At 48.1% G+C, this 18,009-nt stretch overlaps 1 protein-coding gene across 2 annotated transcripts in view; it reads left to right on the top strand.

Moving 5' to 3' along the window:
- The first annotated feature begins 611 nt into the window (after positions 1–611).
- Positions 612–18,009, top strand: part of ZNF346 (zinc finger protein 346) — a 40,965-nt gene continuing 23,567 nt past the window's right edge. For both annotated transcript variants that reach the window (XM_066591328.1, XM_066591327.1), the window contains exons 1-3: positions 612–751; positions 16,356–16,459; positions 16,553–16,648. In XM_066591328.1, the coding sequence (XP_066447425.1) occupies positions 694–751; positions 16,356–16,459; positions 16,553–16,648 (258 nt within the window). In that variant the 5' untranslated portion in view covers positions 612–693. The remainder of the gene's footprint in view (positions 752–16,355; positions 16,460–16,552; positions 16,649–18,009) is intronic.

The raw sequence follows: 18,009 nt of genomic DNA, 5'->3' as shown, positions 1-18,009 counted from the left end.
CCCGAGTAACGAGCACCCGAGCATTTTGGTGCTCGCTCATCTCTACTGGCTAACCGCGGGATTAACAGCCGCAGACGGATTTAGCGCAACGAAATTCCAGATGGAATTTCTGCGGCAAATCCACCCTGTGTGAACCTAGCCTGAGGGGTTAAGCGACATGTAGAAATAAAAAAAATCTAAATGCGCCTTTTGCTGGTAGCTTGTTGGAGAATTATAACCTTATTACAATGGATTCCCCCCAATAGTTGGTATGCCACTTTTCTTGTACAGTGTGGATTCCCACTGACCAATGTGAAAGGTGGAATACAAGGTGATTGGGGCATGGAAAACGCATCAGAATCGGCCAGCCGTGTGAACTGCAATGGGGAAGGAACACAGCACTGCAGGGGAGGGGGTACATTCGCCATACAGAGAGCGGTAAATAGGAAAGGACCCGGATGTTCACTGTGGACTATCTAACGCCTCACAAGGACCCTACTATCCCATAGAACCACCATACAAGACACCTGTGTTTGTGCCAATAAAGCTTTGTTTGTTGAGGGGTTTTTTTTTTGCTTTGAGGACAAGTGGGGGTGGCCACCTCTCGCGAGACTAGTAACGTTCTGCGGCGTTCTCGCGAGGCTTCCGCTCCCGACGCGTGTACCCTTTCTTGAAGCCGTGTGTGGTGCGGTTGCCACTTTTACTTGCAAGAAAATGGCAGACGACTTCGGAAACGGTGACGCCATGGACCTGCCGGTGGGGGCGGCTGCAGGTAGTTATGACGGAGAAGCGTATGAACGCCCTAGACTGGGGAGGGAGGGTGTAACCAGTATAGGCCGGGCTGTGAGGGGCGCAGCTCCTTATCACCGGCCGGTTAACGCTTGTATGTGAGGGGAAGCGGAGGCGGCCATTTATAAATGGTAGGCGGGAAACGCCGCTCGCGCGTGCTGCTGTGGCGCAGATAGAGGACGGGATTAGCCTTCACCTCAGCAACTGCGCCACTGAGGCGCTTCCCGCCCCCTGTGCGCGCCTCGGTGCCGGGATGTAAGGAAGGCGGGACCGAACGCAGGCCCGGCGCTGCCGGCCATGTGCGGTGTGGGAGAGGCAGAGATATATATTTCATGATGCCCCCCTCCCCCGCAGTATATATAAGGGCTCATTCACAAGGGCATATATTTCACCACGTTACGCATGGGTCTATTGCCAGTGTAATACATGGTTAATGGGTCAATGAAGGGAAATGATTTCCATTGACCCGTTCAGACTTACATATAATCATGGCGTATGCTGCGCACGTAAGAAAAATCACAGCATGTTCAATTTTTATGACGCATTACATGTGTAAGAGTAAGGTGACCCCACGTCCTGATTTAGGCGGGACAGTCCCACTTTCCAGCGGGCCAGCCATTTGGGTACTGGTGTAGCTAGTCTCCACCAGAGTTGTGGGTCGAGACATGGGCTGGCCTGCCAGAGCTAGAGGGAATGCCCAAATCTCCGGATTGGCTGCCAGAGACACACCTGCACTGAGCCGACTCCAGTCTCAGGTGCTCTCCCTTCTCCCCTTCCAGCTCCTGTTGCAGCCGTTCTCCCCTCCCAAGCCTTGCGCTGACAGTCACCCCCAAGGACTGCCATATATGCTGCAATGTGTGCTGCCGTAGTCCTTTGCTGAACCCAGCAGCGGCGCGAGGTCTCACCGTCCCCCACTGGCTGTCAGATCTCCCAGTCGGCCAGCGCCTAGCAGTGGTGGTAACTCGGCCGCAACAGAGAGCCAGCTCTCCCGCTATATCAGCGGCTGAGAACTGCTCAGGTCAAATGAGACAGTACAGCAGGGGCCGGAGAAACAGAGTTGCTGGAGAGCATGGGGAAAGTGCTTCGGACAAAGAAGTAGTAGAGTGGGGCCAGGAGGAGGAACATACTTGCCAGAGGTTAGCAGAGCAGGGGCCAGAAAAGCGGCTTCAGAAAATGTCCTCTGCTTGCTGCAGGTGTGTATCCGGCAGCCAATCAGGAGCTGTGGGTGTTCCCTCTAGCTTTGGCCAGCTCAGACCATGTCTCCACCCATAATTCTGGTGGAGACAAGATACACAAGAACCGGTAATTAGTCTGCAGCTCCGCGGCTGGATGCGCACACTGCCAGCAGTGTGCATCCAGGATGTCCCTTGCCTCTCCTGTTTGGCTCCGCGTAAGGGGAGGAGGCACTGCTGCAGGCGCACACACACTGACGCCGGCAGCAGTACTGAGGAGACCAGAAAGAAATAAGTAGGGGGACCGCTAATACAATAGGGCATCTGTAGGGGGTCACTAGAGCTACTGTGGGAGGTCACTTATTGCTGGACCTACTGTGTGTGTGTGTGTGTGTGGGGGGGGGGGTGTCACTATTATTGCTGGGCTACTGCGGGGGGGGGGGGTCACTATTATTGCTGGGCTACTGCGGGGGGGGGGGTCACTATTATTGCTGGGCTACTGCGGGGGGGGGGTGTCACTATTATTGCTGGGCTACTGCGGGGGGGGGGGGGTGTCACTATTATTGCTGGGCTACTGCGGGGGGGGGTCACTATTATTGCTGGGCTACTGCGGGGGGGGTCACTATTATTGCTGGGCTACTGCGGGGGGGGGTCACTATTATTGCTGGGCTACTGTGGGGGGGGGTCACTATTATTGCTGGGCTACTGCGGGGGGGGGGGGGGGGTGTCACTATTATTGCTGGGCTACTGCGGGGGGGGGTCACTATTATTGCTGGGCTACTGCGGGGGGGGGGGGTCACTATTATTGCTGGGCTACTGCGGGGGGGGGGTGTCACTATTATTGCTGGGCTACTGCGGGGGGGGGGGTGTCACTATTATTGCTGGGCTACTGCGGGGGGGGTCACTATTATTGCTGGGCTACTGCGGGGGGGGGGTCACTATTATTGCTGGGCTACTGCGGGGGGGGGTCACTATTATTGCTGGGCTACTGCGCGGGGGGTCACTATTATTGCTGGGCTACTGCGCGGGGGGTCACTATTATTGCTGGGCTACTGCGCGGGGGGTCACTATTATTGCTGGGCTACTGCGCGGGGGGTCACTATTATTGCTGGGCTACTGCGCGGGGGGTCACTATTATTGCTGGGCTACTGCGCGGGGGGTCACTATTATTGCTGGGCTACTGCGCGGGGGGTCACTATTATTGCTGGGCTACTGCGCGGGGGGTCACTATTATTGCTGGGCTACTGCGCGGGGGGTCACTATTATTGCTGGGCTACTGCGCGGGGGGTCACTATTATTGCTGGGCTACTGCGGGGGGGGGGGGTCACTATTATTGCTGGGCTACTGCGGGGGGGGGGTGTCACTATTATTGCTGGGCTACTGCGGGGGGGGGGGTGTCACTATTATTGCTGGGCTACTGCGGGGGGGGGTCACTATTATTGCTGGGCTACTGCGGGGGGGGGGTCACTATTATTGCTGGGCTACTGCGCGGGGGGTCACTATTATTGCTGGGCTACTGCGCGGGGGGTCACTATTATTGCTGGGCTACTGCGCGGGGGGTCACTATTATTGCTGGGCTACTGCGCGGGGGGTCACTATTATTGCTGGGCTACTGCGCGGGGGGTCACTATTATTGCTGGGCTACTGCGCGGGGGGTCACTATTATTGCTGGGCTACTGCGCGGGGGGTCACTATTATTGCTGGGCTACTGCGCGGGGGGTCACTATTATTGCTGGGCTACTGCGCGGGGGGTCACTATTATTGCTGGGCTACTGCGCGGGGGGTCACTATTATTGCTGGGCTACTGCGCGGGGGGTCACTATTATTGCTGGGCTACTGCGCGGGGGGTCACTATTATTGCTGGGCTACTGCGCGGGGGGGTCACTATTATTGCTGGGCTACTGCGCGGGGGGTCACTATTATTGCTGGGCTACTGCGCGGGGGGTCACTATTATTGCTGGGCTACTGCGCGGGGGGAGTCACTATTATTGCTGGGCTACTGCGCGGGGGGAGTCACTATTATTGCTGGGCTACTGTGGGGGGGGGTCACTATTATTGCTGGGCTACTGCGGGGGGGGTCACTATTATTGCTGAGCTGGGGGGGGGTCACTATTATTGCTGGGCTACAGCGGGGGGGGGTCACTATTATTGCTGGGCTACTGCGGGGGGAGGGTTACTATTATCGCTGGGCTACTGCGGGGGGGGGGGGGTCACTATTATCGCTGGGCTACTGCGGGGGGGGCACTATTATTGCTGGGCTACTGCAGGGGGGGTCACTATTATTGCTGGGCTACTGCGGGGGGGGGGGGGTCACTATTATTGCTGGGCTACTGCGCGGGGGGTCACTATTATTGCTGGGCTACTGCGCGGGGGGTCACTATTATTGCTGGGCTACTGTGCCGGGGGGGTCACTATTATTGCTGGGCTACTGCGCGGGGGGTCACTATTATTGCTGGGCTACTGCGCGGGGGGTCACTATTATTGCTGGGCTACTTTGGGGGGGGTCACTATTATTGCTGGGCTACTGCGGGGGCGGTCACTATTATTGCTGAGCTGGGGGGGGTCACTATTATTGCTGGGCTACAGCTGGGGGGGTCACTATTATTGCTGGGCTACAGCTGGGGGGGTCACTATTATTGCTGGGCTACAGCGGGGGGGGGTCACTATTATTGCTGGGCTACTGCGGGGGGGGTTACTATTATCGCTGGGCTACTGCGGGGGGGGGTCACTATTATCGCTGGGCTACTGCGGGGGGGGGTCACTATTATCGCTGGGCTACGGAGGGGGGGGGCACTATTATTGCTGGGCTACTGCGGGGGGGAGGGGGCACTATTGCTGGGCTACGGAGGGGGAGGGGGCACTATTATTGCTGCGCTACTGTGGGGGGGAGGGGGCGCTATTGCTGGGCTACTGTGGGGGGGAGGGGGCGCTATTATTGCTGGGCTACTGTGGGGGGGGGAGGGGGCGCTATTATTGCTAGGCTACTGTGGGGGGGGGGAGGGGGCGCTATTATTGCTGGGCTACTGTGGGGGGGGGAGGGGGCGCTATTATTGCTGGGCTACTGTGGGGGGGGAGGGGGCGCTATTATTGCTGGGCTACTGTGGGGGGGGAGGGGCGCTATTATTGCTGCGGCTACTGTAGGTATTAGTGTAATTTTGTTGACACCGGAAGTGTTGGCTTTCCCGGGCTGAGCTAGCGGTAACGCCCACAGCTCACTATTGGCTGCGACGTACATGAGTTGCCGAGAGCTCAGTGCATTATTGGGACGCTGGTAACTTCTTACATGCCACGATCTATGTTGATTGCTGCGTATAAAGGGTTTTCACAGAGGGAGGGAGCGAGCTTGGGGGCTAATAAACCACCTTCATGCCACTATGCAGCTGCGTTTAGCTTTCTGAAGTTGTCCATGTGACTAACAGCCGTTTTGGCCTTATCGCCAGCTTCGGGTGCATGCGTATATGAATTTGAGGACAAGACCCCTTGTTTCGCTGTGTATGCCAGTGTCAGTGGAGATTAGTCTTGGACTTTTCTCAAGTAAGTTTAAGCAGAAAAAAAACCAAAACTTGCATTCAGGAAATCTGAATCAACCAAACTGATAATATATAATTAGAGATAAGGGAGTATACTCGCTAAGGCACATTACTCGAGCGAGTAGTGCCTTAGCGAGTATCTCCCCGCTCGTCTCTAAAGATTCGGGGGGCAGGGAGGAACGGAGGGGAGATCTCTCTCCCCGCCGCAACTCGCCTATCACCCGCGTCGGCCCCCGAATCTTTAGAGACGCACGGGGAGATACTCGCTAAGGCACTACTCGCTCATCTCTATATATATAATGCATGTGCTTCCCCATCAGAGTGTAGTCACAACACTACCACCCCCCCTCTTAATCCAGATTGGATAGTTTTTATCAAAACCTGTAATCCCAGAGACAGGTAGTCCAAGCAATCCAAATATAACCAAATGATGAGGTTTCTTCACAAGATAAGGGTTGGTGCATGTATGAGTGGAATGACACATGTATTGATTAGATACATTCACTGCCAGCGTGTCACATGCATGAAGTGATGACCATTTCTGTTATAGGCATCAACCACACACTGCTATGAACTGTCGTGCCAGCGCCTTGCAGATAAACCATACCATTAGTTGGCAAAATCAAGGCATTTAGGCCTCCTGTCCACGGGCGATATTTCATTGCATTATCCGCAGTGATAATCCACACGCGGGTAGAGCAATAAACACTTTCCATAGGATAACTATGGAAAGTGCAGCCCGAATGTACACGAGCGGAAAATAGCCACGATTTTCTGCTCGCGTATAAAAATCGCAGCATGCCGCAATTTGGCCATCATTACTGATAGGGTCATTGCGGTGACTCTAGCATTATCCTGCGGCAGAAATCCGCTGTGGGTAAGCGCTGTGCCTGTGGACTGCAGGCCTTCTCTGCCCATGCAGTGTGTGGATGATGCCTACTACATTAATGTCAGAGGAGGTGAGAGGGGTGGACTTCTAGCAAAATATGCAGCTAGCAGAGACGGTCCAGCCTGCCCACTTTACTGCTCTGCCTCATATACATGCAACATGGGAAACTTTCAAACTGCTAATACTGAGAACTGTATTTCTAATCATAATTTCAACAAACAGGCAAGAGTTTTAAAACGTAGTTTTTTTGTTGTTTTTTGTTTTTTTTAAAGAAAAGCAGTACCCTGAAAAATTAAATTGGTTTTTGTGGGAGGCACAAAACTGCTTTTATAGGCTAAGGCTGGGTCACACAGGGCAGACTTGTTGCGGTTTTGCTGCGTTTTTTCCGTTGCGGTTTTGCCGCAGAAGAACTGCTTCTACGACAAAACCGCTTCAAAGGTTATTTTTGTCTTGTGGATTTTCTTGCGGAAAAATCCGCACTGCGGCTGTGCGGAAAAAATCTGTCCTGTGAGAACAGCTTTTTGCCCAAACACATTTGTACTGCATTGCACTGCAAATGCAGCGGTTTTGCCGCAGTGTGGATATGCAACGGCAAGACCGCAGCAAATCCACCCTGTGTGAACCGAGCCTTAATGGCCGCGATCAGCGTTCCTCAGTGGATGCAGAGCAAAGTGAGTTACAGTAGAGGAGAAACTCTGCGCCTTTTTTTTTCCTTCTTTTTTTCTATAAGTATATCTGAGCGGGATTTGCTTTAGTCATTGCTTTAATCATTTAATGCACTCACCTTGATGGTAAGGCTGGGTTCACACGGGGCGGATTTGCCGTGGAAATTCCATGCGGAATTTCGCTGCGGCAAATCCACATGCGGCCGCTAATCCCGGGATTAGCCAGCCATGTGGACGAGATTTCTCAGAAATCTCGTCCACACGGGATGGCAAATCCGCTGCGGCGTGAATTTGCTGACTGCAGCATGTTCGTTTTTTTTTTTTGTTTTTTTTCCCCGCTGTGGCTGCGCTCTCCTCTATGGGAGGACCGGCCACAGTGGAAGAGCGAGCGGCAGGGCCGCTTTAAAGCCCCCGCGGGTTTTGCAGCAGCGGTTCTCCTGGCTGAAATCTCGTGTTTTTTTGCTGCGGCCAAACTGCGAGATTTCCGCCGAGAATCCACCCTGTGAGAACCCAGCCTAAACGTTTCTGCTGCATAAAATCCGTGGCATCTGTGGCGTGTGAACAAACCCTTTTAGAGTGTTTTTTGGTATTAAATGAATTTATCATATTTTTTAGTATTTTATCAATGTTAATTGGTATTTTATTATTTTTAATATCCGATGTAGCTTAAACAGGCTTTGTAGGTATGTGTAGTAGGTTTTTTTATTTGAACAATCAATAGTTTTAATTATTGTGTTGCGATCGCAGTATGCGATCATTTGTGCATATATTTATGTATGCTCCATAGAGCCATCTCATGTACTTCTGGTCGCGGAGTCGTGAATGGAAGTTGCCATTTCCGGCATGTGTCACGCTGGCATTTCCAGTTGCCAGAAGGAACGCCCATTGGAACTGTTGGGCTGGCTGTCCACGGGCGATGTGGTATCCCGTGGCGAAGCTGGGAGCTGCCGCCGAAGCTCCACCGGTCAGCCCTATCTAACAGGCTGACCGCGGAGAATCGGGGCAATTCGCAGCATGCTGCAAATTGCCCGCCGCGAGCGGAGAATCGCAATGATTCTCCGCTCGTGCACACAGGGCCGGCGCTTTCCATAGCAATGCTATGGCAAGTGTCGCCGGCGGTTTACAGTCGGCGAAATCACTGCCGTGGACAGGGGGCCTTATGTAGTTGTAGCCAATGCATTTAAGTGTCAGCATATACATACATACTTGGACTTTTTGTAACCTGTCCATGCTGTATGTGCTTGAGAAAGGAGAAATGCCTCTGAAATGTGTTGCACCAACCCTTATCACCGAAAGTCATGGACTGAATAAACCACATCATTTGATTATTATATTAGGATTGCTTGGACTACCTGTTTCTGGGAATACTGTGTTTGATGAAAGCGCTCTGGATTAAGGGTGTGTGGTGCTGTGAACCTCATATACTAGAATGAAAGTAAAAACAGCACTTCCATAGTGCAGAATTCTGTTGGGAAACATGAGAAGTAAATGCTGGATCTTCGCCTTGACAAAGGTAGTTGAGGCGCAACAATGGATGCAGAAAACAGTTGCAGCCTCTACTTGCCGGACCGTGGAGCTCATGTTCTGGATAGATTAAAGGGGTTCTGACATTAAAAAAAAAATAAAAAATTGTACTCAACTTGCCTGGCCAGGTCCGATCGCCAGGCATGTCCCTTCCAGCCGGCATCTTCTTCTGTGGTTTGTAGAAGCAGAGCAGGAGCGGTCAAAATGACCGCTTCCTGCTCTGCTCTGCTCCGTCTGTCAGTCACTTCCGAGGTGAACGGATGGGCCGCCCACAGCAAGCACGTCACAAGCAGTGCTTGCTGTGGGCGGCCCGTCCGTCCTGACTGAACTCCAAGATTCTGCGCGTGCGCAGTGGAGACGCGGCCCGTCCTGACTCCTGTCAGAGGGCACCTCTCCACTGCACATGCGCGCGATCCCGGAGCAGCGCGGCTCGTGGAGGAAAAAGAGGAAGAGCAGCGCCTGCTGGGAGATGACCCCCCTGATGTCAACAACAACAGGAGACAAGGTAAGTATGAGGTTTTTATGTTTTAGCAGCCATTAACCCTTTCCAATCCACTGTCTGACCTCTGAAGACATTATGATTTAAGGCTGTACAGCTTCGATGTTGGAAGACGTCCGTCGGGGTTCTCTTACTGTATATTGCAGCCCCTCTGCAGTCGGAGCCTATCCATTGTGTCACCTCATGCAATACTGGCTTTAGCCAGCATATAGCGCTGTTGTATAATGGCAGAAAAAAGTAAGCCCCCTAGGAAAACCAGGATACAAATTGGATTGGAAAGGGTTAAACCGTGGGTTCCCTGGGTCCATTAGGCAGACCAGAGAACAATGGCTGCTAAAGCATAAAAACATTATTCATGTCAGAACCCCTTTAAATTAACAGAGAAAACAAAGGCGGCGATCGGCGCTGCCACAGAGGAGCCTAGACCAGGGTAAAAGGAACGTGGCACTTTATTGGGCAACAGGTTTCTGAGCCGCTTTCAACAGGCCATTTACAAACAGCAGTCCAATAGCAAGCTTAAATGCTTGTGAAAAGCGGTAAGATCCGTCTTCTGACAACACAATGATTTATACTAATCGCCGGGTGTCGGTGTCGGGCAACCATGTGCACATAGAATACTGAAGACCTAATGAAACAAACTGCCAAATCTATGAAAGGAACAATGAAAATCTAAAATAAAACTAGAAGAATCAAAATATAATTTCGACAAACCATGGATTAAAGCAAATCTGAAATGTATATGAAACTAAATGGGTAAAAGATTACACATCTGTTTTCATCCACTTTATAATTAGTTTACCACAAACTTGCTATTGTACTGCTGTTTCTTTGGCCGCCTGCACGTGAACTGGTAGGATTCCACATGCGGAATCCAACCGGCAACCGCACGTACCTGCCTTCTTTCTTCATCTGTACTGCGGATGGACCCAGTGGCTCACCGTCAGACATGCACAGTACAGATGTGTTTTTTTGTTTGTTTTTCTTCCCCCACCCCTGTGCCATTGCTAGGCGATAAAGCAGAATCTGCATTGTCTGCAATGTCAATTGTGGGTGGGCTGCGGCTCAGACTGCTTCTGTTGACTTCATATACTCCCTCCGCTCGCGAAAATTGCAATTCGTTTCCGCCAGTGTGCAAGAAGAAGTGATTTTCCGACCACTGATTCTGCAATGCACATCCCTTCGTGTGCAGGCAGCCTAAGTGGTCTGATAGAGCCCACTTACGGCTCATAAACTTTGCATCATGCATAATAATTGGGGTAGTGCTGCCTATCTGTACTTCAAATAATAACAGTGTATTTGTTGTATATGCAGTTCCCTTTATGTCTAAAATGTTGGAATTCTTTTAGCTTGTTTAGGGGAAAAAAATGGAAAAAATCAAGACTATAACTTTAGGCCATATCCCCAAGCTCTAGGTCTAGGCTATATAGTGAAGTGCATTATAAATAACATTTAGTGTACCTGTCATTTCACATAAAAATGAATGAAAGCCATGGATGTGCAGCAGCCATGCTATACGGTTATTTTAACCCATCTTTTTTGTTGCACATAACTATCTTATCTAGCCCAAAACTGCCCCGGTTCTGTTGCTCTCCTGCTTGCCGGCCACTCTAAGCAGGCCCGTATTGTCTCAACGTTTTACCAGGACTGTCTGTGCTGGAACTTCCTGCCCTCACTTCCCAGCATGCAAGCACATATCTTTGCCCCATAGGGATGCATTAGACACCCGCAGGTAGTTAAATACCTGCGGATGTCATTTTTCCCTGCAGGCGTGGGTCCCGCGTGCAGGAAAAAATCCGGACATGCTCCATTTTAGTGCGGGTCTCCCGTGGGGACGGCTCCCGCAGGCTTCTATGAAAGCCGTCCGGATCTGCGGGAGACCCGCGCCTGAATTAAACTCACCTGCTCCGGATGGTATGGGTCTTCCCTTCTTCGCGGCCTGCTCTCCCTTCTTCGCGGCCTGCTCTCCCTTCTTCGCGGCCTGCTCTCCCTTCTTCGCGGCCCGGCGGATGTGCCCGGCGCATGCGCGCGGCACGCAGCCAGTGTGCCGAGCACATCCGCCGGGCCGAAGAAAGAAGATCCAGCCGCGAAGAAGGGAAGACCCGCACGTTCCGCAGCAGGTGAGTTTATTCTTATTTTGATGCCTCATGTCCGCGGGGCAGGAGGGACCTGCTACGCATTCTCCATGGATCGTTGGTCGCTCAGGGCACTGTACCAGTGAATGTGAGCAACTGAGCAATCGCTGTTCACTAGAGATGAGTGAGCATACTCACTAAGGACAATTACTCGATCGAGCATCTCCCCGCTCGAAAGAAAAGGTTCAGCTTCCGGCGCGGGTGACATGTGAGTTGCGGCCATGAGCGGGGGAGAGAGAGAGATCTCCCCTCCGTTCCTCGCCGCTCCCCACCCGCCGCCGGCAGCCGACTCTTTGCTCCCTAGCGGGCAGGTACTCGCTAAGGGCAATGCTTGATCGAGCAATTGCCCTTAGCGAGTATGCTTGCTCATCTCTACTGTTCACACTTAACGACTTGCTAACAATTATTTTTATGCCTGTAAAAAAAAAAAAAAATGAAGGCAAACATTTGTTCGGCATACAATTGTTGGCCATGATTACACTGAACTATTATCATTCGCATTTGCACAGTCCAACGATAATCCTTTTTGTATAAAAGGGCCTTAAAACAAAGCAGAGATATGTACAGATTTGATGTCTAGGAGTATTGCAGTATATTGAACTTGTGATGAAAAATTTTTTTTTAGAATGCTAAAAAAAAAAAAATAAACGCGATTGACGTCACTACGATCGTAAATGTCGGAACTATTAAAATATAACATTTGTCCTGGACATTGAACACCATTAAAAATACACAATGCCAGAATTGCATTTTTGTTTATCACAAATGACCAAAAAGTCTTATGTACTTCACAATGGAACCACAAAAAAAGTACCCTCACACACAGCAATGGAAAAACAAAGTTAAAGGTCTTGAGTTTTTTTTTATACTTAAAAGAAAACTTTTTATATATGAAAGGGTGATATTTTTCAAAAGTAATGCAACTTAAAAAAATAAATAACCTATAACTTTGGTATTGTCATAACTGTATTAACCCACAGAATATTTAACAAGTCAGTTTTACCACACCGTGACGGGTCCCCCAATGTATAAAGTTACAAAGCAGCTGATATGCGTCCTTTCCCTCTCCTCCTCCGCTGGCAGCTCTGAATCTCTGCTGCTTTATTTGTATGCAGGCCGCATTCAGCCTGTGATGTCTTGTAAGCCTGCAGCAGCCAATGACCGTGCTCGGCGATCATTACTGACCACTGTCATTGGCTTCGAGACAACTCGGGCCGACGGCAGCCTGTAATGATTCAAGAGCTGCCAGCAGAGGATGAGCGGGGAGCTGTGAGTATCAGCTGCTTTATTTTACACCATAGGGGATCCATTACGGTGCACTTTATGTAACTTGAACAAACCCTTTAAATGGTATAATGAAATTCAACTAGTTCTGCAAAAAACACGTTCTTATGGTTGTGTTGATTAAAAAATAAGTCCTAGATCTTGGAAGGTAGGGGCAGTAAACATGTACTGGGGTTTTTTGCGTGTATTCTGTGTCAATGTGCGTAATTTTTTACAATCCATTGGCTTCAGTGGAATCTGTGCAGTTGTTCATTTGGTTTGGATTTGAAATCTGCCTTGTGGGAAAAAGAACCTTGGGTGGTATGCTGCTCGCGACCTGATGATGTGGGGGAGGGGGGAGCCTTTTACCGCATTACTCTTTCCTATCAAGCTTACAGGATATTTAAAGGGGTTTTGTCATTAAAAAAAATTATCTAAACTTACCTATTCCTTCCCTGTCTGTCTCCTTATCACATCTTCTCCTGGTTGAGCTTCTCCAGTGCCCCAGATAAGCTCACTGCAGGCTGGGACCAGCTTGTTATGAGGGCTGCATATCTCAAATTCCTTCCGGCTGGGTCAGTGAAGGTCACATCCCTGTGCTGTAGCTTCACTGCCTAGGAAGGAATTGTAATCTATTTCAGAGATAGCTCGCATGAGCAATCTCTGAAGAAGATAGGCAGTACCCCTGCTGGCCTGTGAGCTGTGACCTAATGTTCATTGGTTGGCAGGCAGAAGACTGCCAACCAAATGTAGGTAACTTCACAGGAAGGAGAAGAATCAGGCAGCTGGAGGTGAAGTGACCCCCTGGACTGCAGGAGACAGGAGAAGATAAGGGAGGTGAAGATCTGGTAAGTAGACTGATGGGGGAGAAATAGAGAAGTATAGAATTTTTCTTTTTTTAGTGACAGAACCCCTTACGGCACTGGTTGCCATACCAGCAGTTAATTGTAGAACAATTTTTTTTTTTCAAAGTCAAACACAGGAGTGCATACCAGAAGAAACTTCAGTCTGATACTTTTACCTCTTTTTCAATCTTCTCCTAACTTTGGCTCAAAAACTGCAGGATTGTTTCCAGCACCAGAAAATGTTTTGATATAGTTTGGTGGCATTGTTCATTGTGGTTTTGTTTTTTTAATTTTCCATCATGTTTACATTCCGTTTAGACCTGCCAATTTCTCGTTTGAGCAAACGATGTCAGAGTTTGCTTGGGCAGTCTGTTTATACAGGCGGATACATTGTTGGCTCGTTCAAACGGAAAACCCATCAGTTGTTCACCGTATAAATAAATGAAACTGACTGAACAGTCGATATTTAAACCGAACAATTAATCAATGAGCCAACGTAGATTTTATTTTTTTTTTGTATGTCTACATAAAATGAACTAAAAACAAACGATTAATCATTTGTCCGATCATTGGCTGCGTTTGCATTGAACAACTTTTTTTTTTTTTGTGTGATTGTCGTTCCATGTAAAAGGGCCTTTGATTATGGTGTGCTTTTGATTTTTTTTTTTCCTTTGCGATTTTTCTCTATAGACTTCTATAAAGCATCACAAATTAAACCACACATGTGAAAAATGTCATTACATTGCTTGAAAGCACTGAAAACAAAGTGTGTGGAGGGAGTTCTTATGACTGGAATCCCCCTTTTCCCTTTGTTTTCACTGTGTGTTGATAGTGCTACATAATGTAAATTGTTGTGGATTATCTGTGCAGATTTAGCGAAATAAAAAAAGTAGAAAAAAACCTTGGATGAACTTTGAGGAACATAGAGGTACAAGGCCCAATTATAGATGCCCTCTTAAAGTTCTATACAAACTAGAAAACCATTGCCACAGAAATTTCGATCTATTACAATCTTTAATGAAGGCAGAGAGTGCCATTACAAGAGCCACACCCTAATCAAAAATGGCTGTTGTAAGAATCGCTGCTGAATTTTATTGATTGTGCCGCCAAGAATGATGACTTTTATGGTGACGTGATTGAAAATCTATTCCTGCGTTCATATTAAGTATTGTTAAAATAGCTTAAACCCCATTTACATGCAACAATTAGCACTTAAAATTGGTTCAAATGATGGCTTTTGAGCGAATCATTGCATGTAAACGCTTACATCTTTCACACTTCGGCTGAATGATTATTTTTAGGTGAGCATAAAATCCACCTTATAGACAGTAAGAGAAAGCAGGGATCGCTCCCTGTGTTCTCTATGTGAGCAGCTGATTACATTGTATTCAGTTGACAGCCCAAGGCAGCCCATGGGAAGACGATGCAGTTGAGTGCAAAGTCCAGACCACATGCTGGGATTTGCAAACAGCTGCTGAAGGCTAATTATTGCCAATTAGTACTTTATGCAAAATGCTCGCTAGAACTGTCGATCTTTCAATCCCTCGAAAGATTGTCTTTGCGTGTAAATGAGCCTTTAGAAACTAGCACATAAACTCAGCTCCTGGTGGCTCACACGCTACCAATTAGTTATAATAGGCATTATTACCAATTAGCAGATTATGCAAAATATGGCTTTTGAGCGATCATCTGTGTGTCTAAATGGGCCTTTAAGGCCCCCTACACAGGCGGAAATTCTGCGGCGGGATTTCCCGCAGAATTTCCACCCGTGCCCGCCTGCATAGGATTGCATTAGATAACACAATCCTAGGCAGACGGACGTGATTTGTTGGTAATCTCAAGATCATATTGTACAATTTTCCTAGATGCTGAATATTCGGGGCACAAGCCTCTTCATGCATTCAATGCATCCCCCACACCTTCATGTACCTTCACTGAAATGTACGCCTGGTCTGGACCCTGTGTATATTTCTGGTATAATTACGCCAGTTTTTGGTGTAAATTATACATCTGTTGGTCTGGGACTTGCCCAATTTTCGGAAAAGGGGAGGGCTCAGCACATAAACAAGAAAAGGCGCTACATTTTTGTGCAAGCGGCCATTGCACACAAAGTTGAAGTTCTCTTTACCAGAAAACTGGCAGGCATAAAGCCATTAGTGTCCCCATGTCTCCTCTTCTCTCTCCCCTTCATTCAGTAAGTTTTCTCTCTCCTCTAACAAAAGATTAACCCTTTCCTATGTACAGGTACAGTTCAGTTGATCTGATCAGGGCTGTGAGATATTAGTTTTGCAGAGCTCTAGCCCTCTGCCCTCTTCACACCATATAAATAAAGTTTAAGGGAAGGGCAAAGGGTTAATCTGCTCCAATTAACTTTTCAGTGTGCAGAGTAGTGGTAGATGCATAGAGGTGGGAGGTGCCAGTAACCAGAAGGTGATGTATGTGTTTTTATGGGAACTGTAGTTGCCCAGCCAGACATGCTTGCCATGAGACTGATCAGAAGACCTATCCTGTTTGCTCAGTGAAGCAACCTTCACCAGTGGGACTAAAGGTTCATTTACACACACAGATAATCTTTCAAAAGATTGAAAGATCGGCAATCGTTTTGCATAAAGTACTAATATGCACTAATAGTAATTTATCAGCTTCGTTTGCATGCAAATGAGCTTCTGGGAGCTGCACAACTCAGCAAGAGGTCTGAGCTCTGTAATTGGCTCCATTGCTCAGCCACAGGCTCCCCATGGAGAATTCAGCACCATGGACAGCAGACAGTGTGTGTGGTCCTGCTTATCAGCTGTTCTGCCAAACCATGGTTTTCAAGCAGGACTGAAAACAGTCATTTGGCAGAAAACTGAAAGATGGGCACAAGGATAGCTTTTAAACGATAACAGTTGTCTAAATGTGCCTTAACAGAGTGCAAATGCATATATGGAAGGAATGTAGTAAGCTCACTTAGACATGTTGCATTCTATAGTATGATTTTTAGGATGGTATTGGATTGTGAGATAACCACCTTTTAATGTGTTTTTTGTTTGACACCTTTCATGCTTTGGCTTGGTTTTATTTTCTAGTAAATCGTCTCATCGAGGAGAATAGTCACATTTTCTCGGACAAACATTGTAAAGTATGCAGTGCTGTCTTGATCTCGGAATCCCAGAAGCTTGCACATTACCAGGTGACGTTTCCCATTCATATTCCTTCACTCCAAAATACATGCAGTTAGTTTACACATACATAATTCTTCTGTTTTCTTCCCTTTTCTGTTAAGAGCAAGAAACATGCAAATAAATACCGCCGGTACAAGACCATTCATCAAGAAGAAGACATTAGCCCAGCAAAAAAGATGAAAGTTGATGATATTCCGGTAATGTGTTTTTATTTGATTAAGAATATGTTCTAAGTTACACAATTAGAATTCTAACGTCACTGCAAACTGAGGCAACGGTGGGTGTCAAAAGCAGTACATATAATGGATGCTGTGAGACCAAATGTCCTTCAGCCAAATGATTCCAACAGTCACAGGGGCCTGTAACAATAATACCACCTGTCTCGATGGTGGACAACGAAACAGTCAGCTGCTAGTGCTCGTTGGACAATGACACCATCCTCTCTACTAGTGGTCTGTCAAGGGAGTCCTGCGCCCAGTCACCTCGTGTGCGTGTGTGTGTCAGTGTAGTGGACCTCTTTCACAAAAACCTCTGAGGGCCTTTTGATAGGCCAAGGGTGGAATCCCTTTTAGGGCCTCAGGCGGCAAGACTGTTCATGTAATCACCCCACATATAATAATTTGCATATCTGCCCGAGATGTTACTGCATGCAAAGATTTGCTGCGGAATGACAACTCCTAGGTGGTTTATTTATTTATTTTTTTTTTATTTATTTATTTTTTTTTTTACAGTGTGTATAATTATATATAGACGGCTATATCTATCAATCAACGGGTGCCTGAAATCACCTGTCCAGTCAGAACTTCAAAAATATATAGTTATGACAATACCTATAGGAGATCATTACTAGCTAATTAATGTTTTTGCCATTGCATGCTTTTTATCTCTGCCCTATTAGGGCATAGAGATGATCCATGACTACATTTTTTTATAGTGTCCTCACAGTTTGTGGTAGTCTAAGAAACATTCCCGTCTCATCATTGTTTCAGGGAGATACGCTTTGTATCATAATTGGTTCAGACTGCTACTCTCTCCCTCTTGCCTGCAGTTCTACCTCCTCTCCTTGACTGCAGTTTATAAACACAAAAGTCTGTCAATAAGAATTCAGTTCATGGAGATCTGATTTCTACACCGCAAAGGAAAAATGATTATAAAGTACAGATTACGAATGAGAAATAGATGAACATCGGGTAACTGCCACGCATATACTGAGGGAAAAGATGAAGCTTTAACAATATTTAAGTAGTTAAAATGTACATGGGTTTTTAAACTTTTACGCTTTTAAATAACGCCTTAGGCCAGCAGCACACAAAGTCCGCAGCAGAATTTGACCCTGTTCCCGTCCGGCGTCCGCGTGTACCTGAATTATCTGTCCTGCAGGTGGTCCAGACGGCTTGCCGTTGGACATGCACAGTACTTTTTTTTTTTTTTTTTTCACTTCCCCAAACCCACCCGCACCATTGCTAGGTGATGAACTAGCGACCTTTCCACAAGATTGATTGTGGAAGGCCACAAGTCGGATGGCTTCCATTGACTTCAATGGAAGCCGTCCATGCGG

The sequence above is a fragment of the Eleutherodactylus coqui genome, chromosome 2, assembly GCF_035609145.1.
Source record: "Eleutherodactylus coqui strain aEleCoq1 chromosome 2, aEleCoq1.hap1, whole genome shotgun sequence".
Lineage (NCBI taxonomy): Eukaryota > Metazoa > Chordata > Amphibia > Anura > Eleutherodactylidae > Eleutherodactylus > Eleutherodactylus coqui.
The sequence above is the reverse complement of the archived record's forward strand: the minus strand, read 5'-3'. Positions and strand labels throughout refer to the sequence as shown.